Source organism: Petaurus breviceps, unplaced genomic scaffold (genome assembly GCF_028583685.1).
Source record: "Petaurus breviceps papuanus isolate PSGF00001 unplaced genomic scaffold, PetGlider_PUasm1.0 454, whole genome shotgun sequence".
Lineage (NCBI taxonomy): Eukaryota > Metazoa > Chordata > Mammalia > Diprotodontia > Petauridae > Petaurus > Petaurus breviceps.
Window position 1 is genome coordinate 3,276,966 of NW_027186342.1, and position 10,410 is coordinate 3,287,375.

The window sequence follows — 10,410 nt, forward strand, 5'->3', positions numbered from 1 at the left end:
CCCCCCCCTCCCAGGGCAATTGGGGTTAAGTGACTTGCCCAAGGTCACATAGCTAGTTTTTGTGTTAAGTGTCTGAGGCTGGATCCGAACCCAGGTCCTCCTGACTCCAGGGCTGGTGCTCTATTCACTGGGCCACCTAGCTGCCCCCCCCCCCCTTTTTAAAATAAATTATTTGTTTATTTTTAGTTTTCAACATTCACTTCCATAAGTTTAAAATTTTCTCCCCCTCCTTCCTCTTTCTCCCCTCCCTTCTTCCCAAGACAGCGTGCAACCCAGTATAGGCTCTACACACATACCTTCTTTTTGTGACTTGTAGATGTCTGGTCTAAACCTGTATGCATTGTCTGGCCCATTACAGTATAAGCTGCTCAATAGCAGGGACTGTTGAGCTTTCATCGAACTGCCAGGCTCAGCAGGGTGCCTGGTATGGAGGAGGAAGCCCTTCCTAGATGTTTATTGATTGGGCTTTTTACTCTATATTCTTATAGAATTTTTGAGCTAGAAGTAACTTTAGTGACTGAGTTGGGGTTCTGAATTTGGAGCCAGAAGACACCTGGCTTTCAATCTCAGTTCTGATGCTTATTAGCTGTGTGACCTTAAGCAAGTCACTTAACCACTTCATCTGTAAAATAGAAATAATAAAGGTCCCATATAAATGCAAAGTATTCTTCTTTTTCACAGATGGAAAGACTGAGATGAAGTAAGTTGTCCAAAGTTAGATCTTAGTTTGTGGTACAACTGGGACTCAAACCCAGGTCTCCTTACTCTCAGTCCACCTCCCTCCCCAACTCATCTGTCCATTCAGTGATGTGGGAAGAGACCCAGCTCTCCTGGAGACAGAGCTATGGCAAGAGGGAAAGGCTATGGATTGTACTGGGCAGAAGTGATAGGTAAAAGTGGCAGAGAGGGACTAGAGAGAGGGGAAGATGGAAGGAAGGAGATGGAGAAAGGGAGAGGAGAGTGAGAGGAACCTGGGGGAAGGGAAGTTGGGCCTGGGAAGAACATTGAAATGGAGGAATAGGAGTTGGAAGGCAGATGGTAAGCACTGAGTTTATTTTCCATGGAAAGAGGTATCAGAGGGAGAACTAAATTAGTGGGTCCTTTTAAGATTCTCTGGGTCACTCGTCCCTGAAGGCTCTACTAAAGAGAATGGGATTGAAATGGTAACTGGTCAGGGCGAAGTGTGGATCTGAGGAAAGTTTTCTTGACCAAGAACATTGTGAAGTCAGAACTCCGGGGGAATGGGGAAGTGAACACTTCTTCCTTAGAAGGCCTCAGGAAGAGAACAGGTTATAGATTTGTACCATGCAGGAGAATGGATGAGATGACCTTGGAAGGTCCATGTTTGGGATCTGAAGCCTCTGAACTGCCTGTGTGTCCTTCCTAGAGTCTCTCCCCCCCCCCCTCCATCCCATACCCTTCTTTCTGTGCATCTGGATTGTGTTATGTTGAGATTTCAGCAAGAGCCAGACAGACAAGAGCTTCTGGGCAGGATCAGGAAGGAGATTAAAGGGTGGAATCAGAAGGTGGAGAGAATTAAAGATCAGTCCTCAGCCTCATCTTCCTTTAAAGTCTTTCCCTGGAGCTGCTGGATTTCATTTGCAGGGTAAGGGTGGAAGCTGTGTTTGAGGCTACCTCCTGGTCAGCCATCCTTCTTCCTGCCAACCGTCTTGCCTTAAGGTAGGATGGTCTCCCCTCTTGGGTTCCTTTTTGCTCATTGTTCCTTAGCGGGAAGGACTGAGTGGGATGGCAGAGGCAGTTGGCAGAGAGGGATCCATAGATCCCTAGAAATCGGAAGGGGTTTAACTGCCTTAAAATTGGTAGCAACCTTAATGATCACATAAACCATGCAAATTTAAGGCAGAGTCTGGGTGAATGGCAGGAAGCAACACTGGAAGAAATGGCTTAGAATGTTTTAGTAATACTTACAGACAAGAGCTGCATGGGAGGAAATAGCGTCACACGTAGTCTCCCTTGCCTCTACTGTCTTATGGGGCAACATGCTGAGTGGTATTGTGGATGCAGAGTGGGACGTATGTTCCAGTAGAAGTCCAGAGCCACTGGGGGCCTGGCTTTACATAGCGTTTTCATGCAAAAAGTCTACTGTGGCAGCTGTCACGTTGCTTATGGGGCCATGGGGTCAGCGAGTGTGGACCAATGACAAAAGAGGGGTGGAAAGGCCCGTTCAGGATGATGAAGATGAAATTATAATGATGCCACATCACTACATTTGCTGCAGTTTTCAGCAGCCTAGATCTGATTTAGAATTACAGTTATCCCCTCCACATCACGACTTTCCCTGTCACAGTTTTGATATATTGAGGGTCATCATAAGCCAGGGGTGAGGAACAATTTTACAATTTACAATTTGGATTAGGTCAAAAAGCTGCACTTAAGGACCTAGAAAGTCACAGCTCTCCACACCTGGCATAAGCTATTAAATGGGAATTTTGGGGGAATTTTTCAGAAGCTGAAGTGATTATAATGTTAATGGGATTTAAGATCTTCCTCACCCATTAATAGGCCTCATGTGGAGCCCATTAAGGGAAGCTTGCTTAAGGGAGGCTTGGTTTTAGGGAGGCTTTCACACCTTTTGCTAATTTCTAATTTGGCACTGAGTCTTGAGGATTGTGATGCTTACTGGCTCTAAGAAGTGTATATATAATCTGAGTTGGTATTTTGCTTTGGGGGCTCACTTATGAGAAGGATCTTCTGATTCCCTCGTCAAGATTCTGAGTGGCTTGGGCGGCTAGGTGGTGCAGTGAATAGTACACCGGCCCTGGAGTCAGGAGGACCTGAGTTCAAATCCAGCCTCAGACACTTAACACAAAAAACTAGCTGTGTGTTCTTGGGCAAGTCACTTAACCCCAATTGCCCTGCCTTCCCCCCTCCAAAAAGCAAAAAAAAGATTCTGAGTGGCTGTATGTTCAGAGCTTCCCGACTGCTCAGATGTAAAGGCTTTCTCTATTCAGAGATATATGTAAAGTGTATAGCAATATTGCTTTGACTCAGGCAGAGCCCTTTATTTCTCTGTTTGTATTTTCTTTGAAGTTCAGGGTCCTGACTTTCCCCCTGAACTAGTGAATGCAATTAAAAAAGATTGTTGGCCCCTTAAACAGTTATCTTTCCTAATAAAGCAGATCTAAGAATCTGTGCTAGCAGCCATCCTGGGTATGCCATTGTGGTTACAGCTACAATGACACAGAAAAAGTTTAGAAACTCAGAAATGCATAATATATATATATATATAGTATTGTATAATATCAACACATTTTATCTCTTAATGCCATAATGATTCAGACTCTTTCTCTAGTACGAAGGTAGGGCCAAAAATTCTTACACAGATTTTCTGGATTGTCGGAGTGCTGTGCCACTAACTCCCTTGATGTAGAAAGGATAATTGTAGATGCAACTCAAGCTTTAATCATTGCAGGGTTATGTAGCAGGAGTTGTTTTACGGATGAGGAAACTGAGGTCCATTGAGACAGGGTGACTTGCCTGAAACAACAGATAGAAAATGCTTATTGTTGATTTGAGTAAATAGCAAAGTTGGAATTTGAACCCAGATCTTTGATCTAACGTTCTTTTCATGCTAGCACAGTTCATCTTCCATGGGGCCTCTCCAAGCTAATTAACCAGTACTGTAAGAAGTCCAGTGTTGAAGGACCTGTGGAAAGTGTCCTGTGTTTACTGGGGCCAATGCTGCTACCTCGCCTTAAGGCAGAATAGTTCCTCCTGTAGTGCCTGTAGGTATCTCCCTGAATCTCTTATCCCACTGGCTCTAGGACTTGAAATCACCTTAATTTGAGATGGAAAATGACAGGGACTGTTGGCTTTGAGGAGGGAGGAGAAATATGGTAATATACGCAAACAGGCAGGCTTAGTCTTGACAGTTTTCTTCAGGCATCAACAGCTGGATACCTATTGCAAAAAGCAGTTGTTGCTATTCAGTCCCGTACTGCTATTCATTGATCGCATTTGGGGTTTTCCTGGCAAAGATACTGGAGTGGTTTGCCATTTCCTTCTCTAGCTCATTTTATGGATGAGGAAACTGAACAAGCAGGGCAAAGTGGCTTTCCCAGAGTCACCCAGCAAGTGTCTGAGGCCATATTTGAACTCATGAAAATAAGTCTTTCTGACTCCAGCTCTCTATCCTCTGTGCCACCTGGCTGCTCTTAAAAAAAAAAAAAAGCAGATGAGAGTCACCAAAGAAATTGGCCTTTGCATCATAGAACAGTAAGAGCACTGACCTTCAGTAGGGAACTGGGAAGGATGAGGGATAGGGCTGAAAAAGTGGAGGATTCCGATTACATTAGGAAATGGGTTGGGAATACCACTGGAGATGACCATGTAGACTTTTTTTCACCTATCTGGGATGTGTTCCCCAGGATGGGTTAGGTGCCTGGGGGGGGACAGGTAGAGAAGGAGGAAAAGATAACCTTAAGTTCTGGTCAGCTGGAAAGGAAAAGTTACTCCCTTAACTACTTCATACTCTCTAGAGCAAGATGCCTTGGTCTTTCTCCCTGTGACTATCTCTCGAGGTAAGATGAGCCCTTGCTTCTTCTTCAATATAAGTGTTTATCTGTGAGAAGCTTGAGCAGGGTTTGAGAAATGAGCCCCAAGCCTCCAATACATGTTTTCTTCCCCCTCCTTCTTCTCTTTCTCCACAAGGAATAGTGCAGGTGCAGGGAGGGAGGTAAGCTTTCAGGATCACTCCCTTCCAAAGGCAGTGGTAGGGGGATGCTTACTGTCTATTCTCTATTTCTTCTCACTTCTCACTCCTCTCTCCCTTCACTCCAGAAATGCTGGTTGAGGGGATGCCTAGTAGGGAGATTTGGAAGCTATTTGGAACATGGGTTCTTCTCAAGTGCTAGGATTTTTAGAGGGGTTTCTGATCACTGTTCTTTCTACTTCCCTTCCCCCATCCTCCTAGAGAATGGGAATTTCAGTTTCCTTCCCTGACTCATTCTCTTCCCTACCCTGACTCATGAAGTTACTTGGACCTCAGTCTTTCCCTTCCCCCCTCAGTGGGAAGGGATTTATGCCTGATGGGGATGATCCCTCAGTCCCTCACCTCATTCCAGAATCTGTGCTGGTATTGGCTGGGGATAGAGGCTGAAGAAAATTTATGTTTTAAAGAGCTCTTATGGACCAGATCAAAAAGGGTTTCTTCTATTTACACCCCCTCCTACCTCTACTCCAAACCCTATACAGATGGCTCAGGACGAGAAAGCGAGGCTGGTGACCTTGCACAGCCCTCCCTTGCTCAAATCAAAATCAACTGCAAGTCATGTCATTATTTTCCTGATGTCATGGTCCTCTTTGAAGACAAAGGACAGAAACACAACACTGGTAAAGACTGAAGTTGAATGTCAAAGAAGATTCCTCAGTGGGCAAGTCTCTGAAATGATATATGGGCGTGAGGAGATTGTACTTTTAGGGAGAGTCTCCAACAGAACAGATACTCCCCCCTCACCCTTCAACGTACACACAGGAACATTTGCCCGTGCTTTGGGGAAAATTGATTGATGCAGGGGCAGGGGGATGGCTGCAGTGACTCAGCCCAGTTGGACACTTGCCACGACACAGATTTGGCAAGGCAAGGCTTAGAATGCTCTTTGACTGGCTGATGAATACTGGAATCTCAGCCTGTTAGCTTTCAGTGGCAGGAGAGAGAAGCTCAGTTGTGTGTGTGTGTTTCTGCCTAAGTGATAAATGTCTAGGGACCTGGGGCAGGGCCTCAGTGACTTGAAAATCCCCACATGTACCCCACAGGGAACATTTCTCCAGATGGAAGGACTGTTACTGAGTGCTGGACATTTTTAATTATAGAATTTATAGGTGGCAGTGACTACTGTAGGATTAACAATAACTGATGTTTATAAAGAGCTTTTTGCAGAGTCAAAATCCATGATTTTTTTTTATCCATGTAGGTTATAAAATACCCAATTATCTCATTTAGTCCTTACAATAAACCTATTTATGTAAGAGTTACAAGTATTATTATCTCTACTTTATAAAGCTGAGGAAACTGAGGCTCCAAGAGGTTAACATGGTTTCTGTTTAATGCACACAGCTCTAAGTCTCCATGGTTATAATAGCTAGGAGGTAGACTTCTTCTCTCATCTCTCCTAACTCTGAGGTCAGCCTGTCTTCCCACTATATCAGGCTGCCTCTCAAATACCTTTAGAATAACCTGTTTTTTAATATCCAAACCAACAAATGGGGCAGTGTGATATGGGGAAAATGCCCTGACTGATCTTGGGATCTGGGGACTTGGGGATCCAGGATTTATTTTGACACCTGCTAGCTGTATGACCCTGGACAAGTCACTGAAAGATCAATCAGTCAATAAATATTTATTAATCACCATGTGCCAGGCTCTGTGCTAAGTGGATCAGAATGAGGTTTATCATACCACACTATCCATGTCCCAGGGTGGTTGTGAGGGAAGTATTTTGTAAGCCACAAAGTATTATAGAAATGTGAGTGGTTATTGTGTAATCCTGAAGGAATCTTTTTTTCGGGGGGAGGGGGAGATGCTGTTCAGTTTAGAGAAGCAGGAGCAGAGCTGGAAGTAACACTGGAGATCATCTAGCCTTACTCCCTCATTTTACAAATGAGGAAACCGAGGTTTGCTCAGGCTACACTGGAGATACAGTGGATGTACTGTAAAGAAAACAGTGTTGGACTGTGTGTATGAAAACCTTGATTCTTGTAACAACTGTGCCTTTTTCAAGCTGTGTGACCTTGGCCTAGCCACTCAAACTTTCTGAGACTCAGTTTCCCTATCTGTAAAATGGGAGTGACAATAATACTTTCATCCACTCCCTCACAGGGTTGTGGTGTGGAAAAATTGCTATAAATGTGAGGTGTTAGGAGTAATTCCATTTTGCAAAGGTTCTTATTTGTGTGAACTTGTGGGCATGTTTTCAGTGAAAAGAGATGAGGGTAGGTGGCCCAGAATTGGACTGGAGGCCTGAGGGAGCCAGTGTGGGACATCACCTTCACCTTGCATAAACCACCTGCTCTGCTGAGAGTTGTAAGATGGTCGGACCAAATGCATCCTGAGCCAGAGCCTGGGCCAGTGATGACTGTGGGGCACTTTCTGAGGTTTGTGTTCTCTCCCTCCCGGCAGGCTGCGCTACATGGTCAAGCAACTGGAGAATGGAGAGGTGAACATTGAGGAGCTGAAGAAGAACCTGGAGTACACTGCTTCCCTGCTAGAAGCCGTCTACATCGATGAGACCCGGTGAGGGCAGGCTAGGGAGAGAGCACGGAGGGTGAGCAATAGAGGCAAGGCAGAGATGGAGAGCAGAGCAGAGGGAAGAGGGGATGGAGACAGAGAGGCAGACAGAGATCATGGAGAGAGAAGGCAGGCAGAGATTGGGGAGAGCAGGATCAGAAAGACAAAAGAGGGAAAAGCAGACAGAGATACATCGAAATTGGGGAGAGATGTAGTTTCTTTCTCTTTTCTCTCTCTCTCTCTTACTCCTTCCCTCCCTCTCTCTTCACACACACATAGGCAGGAAGAAATAGCCATAAACACAGAGAGACAGAGATAGAGACTGAAACCAGCTGAGAAATCTGGAGTAAGAACTCCTAATTGATGCTTCTTAGCATTCCCATGGGGGCAGTAGGGATCAGGGCGGTGGTGGGGGCAGTGGGGATCCTTCTCTGTCTGTTCTTCCCTCCTTATCCTGGGTTTTAGACAAATACTGGACACTGAAGATGAGTTACAGGAGCTCCGCTCAGATGCAGTGCCCTCAGAGGTCAGGGACTGGCTGGCGTCCACCTTCACCCAACAGACTCGAGCCAAGGGCAGGCGAGCGGAGGAGAAGCCAAAATTCCGAAGCATTGTACATGCTGTGCAGGCTGGGATATTTGTGGAGCGGTAAGGCCCCTTTCCTACCACTCTTTCCCACCTTCCCTCTTCCTCTTAGCCCCACTGACTATTCAACCTAAGTAATCCTTATACCCCCTTCTAGCCTCTTTACCATCCATTCCAGCCTCTCCAGATTTTTTAGCTCTTTGCAAACCAAATTCCCTCAGTCTACCTGCCTACTAGGTGGCGCCATAATGGCGCCATAGATCTCCAGGCCTGGCGTCTGGAAGACTCATTATCCTGACTTCAAATCTGACCTCAGACACTAGCTTCGTGACCCTGGACAAGTCACTTAACCTTGCTTGCCTCAGTTTCCTCATCTGTAAAATGAGCTGGAGAAGGAAATGGCAAACTACTCCAGTATCTTTCCCGAGAAAACCCCAAATGGGGTCATGGGGACTTGAAGAATTGGACACAACTGAAATTATTGAACAAAAGCACAAATATATATATATATATATATATATATATATACATATATATATATATTCCCTCTCAGCCTTCTTTTCATACTTTCACACACACTTCACAGACCTCCCTTTACTGACCTTACTCCTTATACCCATGTCCCCTTAACCATTCTTCCCTCTACCCCTTCTTTTCATATTCTGCCTTTCGTTCCCCAGCCCTCACCCCTCTGCCATCAGCTTCTCACTTCATTATTCTTCTGCTTCCTTTCTTCCCATGACAGACCTTCCTACCCTCCACTCCCTAAAATGTCCTCCTAGTCCCCATATCCTCACATATCCCGTCATACCTTTTCCTCCCCTTCCCCTAGGATGTTCCGGAGAACCTACACCTCCGTGGGCCCCACCTACTCCAACGCTGTTATCAGCTGTCTTAAGGTGATGCCCTAGGAAGCTGGGAAGGAAGGGAGGGGATCAAAGTTTTCACCCATTGACCTGTTTCTTAGAGTAATTCCCCTACTTCCTGCATACTCTCTAGCTCTCCCACCATCCTTTCTTTCCTCAAGGGGGCTGCTCCCCTCCATGGAACCCTGCTTTTGTGCCTCTCCTGTCCTTAGAGATGGCCAAGGAGATGCTTGGCTTTACTTTCCCCCCACCTTGACTCCCTTCCCTCTCTGCCTATTGGGAAGCCATTCCCAATGTCCCTCTTATTTCTGGGAGGTTCCCCTGGAATGGGTTTGGGATTACCTCATTTCTTAATCTTCCAAACCCATGGTCTTCACACAGACCCTGGACCATTGGTGCTTCGATGTCTTTTCCCTGAACCGGGTGGCAGATGACCATGCCCTGAGGACCATCGTCTTTGAGTTGCTGACTCGGCACAACCTCATCAGCCGCTTCAAGGTCAGAAGTCAGTCCACATGTCCCCCTCTCCTCAGAGTAGTACTCACCTGCTCTCTCTCTGTGCCTTTCTGTCTCTGTCTTTGTCTCTCTCTGTCCCTCTCTGTCTTTCTCTCTGTCTCTCTCTTTCTCCTCTCCTTCTTAAAACATCCCCAGGATAGGAAATTTTCTCAGCCTCCTCATTCAATCTGGACCATGAGGAAAAGACCCCCTGACTACTAACATCCTTGTCATATATTGCTTTATTAGCCCCTCTTCTATTAGTTTGCCTTTCCTGGTAATGGAGATCAGCAGGCCACTATCCTGCTGAGATTCCCTCTTCACACCCTGTCCAGGGCTTTGCCTTCACCTTCATCTTCTTTTCTCTAGGCTGAATTTTGGGGCTGCCTTCCTTGTTCTCTATAGCTTCCTCCTTCCCTGTCCCCAGGAGTCTCCCAGCCTTCTCTTCCAGGTTTACCCTAGACTTGGTTGAAGGCAGGTGCCAGATATTGCTATCATGGGGCCATAAGACCATTTCCAGATGTTCTCCAGGAGACCCCTCTCTTGAGAAAAAAAGGGAAAAAAATCTAGTCATTTTCAAGCTCTGGTTTTTGTCCAAGAAACTTTCATGAAGAGTTGGCTCCAGGCTGAGTTGAGGATGTGCAGAGGAGAGAGCTGGAGCCAAGACTGTTTAGCAGCTGGGCCAGGGATACATGTTCAAGGGTGAAAACCCTTCCTCTTTTGGGTCCCAGTGGAGGGAACATCTCTAGGGAATCTGGGCAGGAAGAACTTCATCCTCATGGAAAAATCATTTGGAAGGGCAGGAAAAGTGTGTATGTGTGTCTGGGGGTGGGGGGAGGGAGGGAGATGAGGGAGGAGGGAGGCTGTCTCTGAGCTTCAGAGGGGTGGAGCTATTGCTATGGAGATTGTTTGGTAAACTTGGAGTCTAAGAGGGTTGATGTTAGCAGCTAGGGAAGTTGCGTGTGTGTGCATCCAATGTGGGAGGTCGATTGGAGAGGGGAATTAGGTGGAGTACATCTACTCAGGAACCTTAATGTTTCCAAGGGGGTTAGTTAAAGCAATCAGTTTGTCTTTCTGTTTTTACAGGGATAGATTTTGTATGTGTGTGTGTGTGTGTGTGTTTGCGTGTTCGCACTCGCACTTGCTCATGCCTGCAAGACAGAGGGGGGGGGAGAGAGAGAGAAAGAGAGAGAGAGAGAGAGAGAGAGAGAGAGAGAG

General features: G+C 46.0%; 1 protein-coding gene across 7 annotated transcripts in view; it reads left to right on the plus strand.

Moving 5' to 3' along the window:
- The window catches only part of PDE1B (phosphodiesterase 1B), a 36,706-nt gene that overhangs the window by 17,041 nt on the left and 9,255 nt on the right, over positions 1 to 10,410 (plus strand). For 4 of the 7 annotated variants that reach the window (XM_069101307.1, XM_069101306.1, XM_069101305.1 and 1 more), the window contains 4 exons: positions 7,139 to 7,252; positions 7,712 to 7,894; positions 8,664 to 8,730; positions 9,079 to 9,195. In XM_069101307.1, coding sequence (XP_068957408.1) covers positions 7,139 to 7,252; positions 7,712 to 7,894; positions 8,664 to 8,730; positions 9,079 to 9,195 — 481 coding nt within the window. Of the gene's footprint in view, positions 1 to 6,554; positions 6,698 to 7,138; positions 7,253 to 7,711; positions 7,895 to 8,663; positions 8,731 to 9,078; positions 9,196 to 9,813; positions 10,005 to 10,410 lie in introns of those variants that run through there. The other 3 variants (XM_069101310.1, XM_069101308.1, XM_069101311.1) reach the window with 3 other exon arrangements.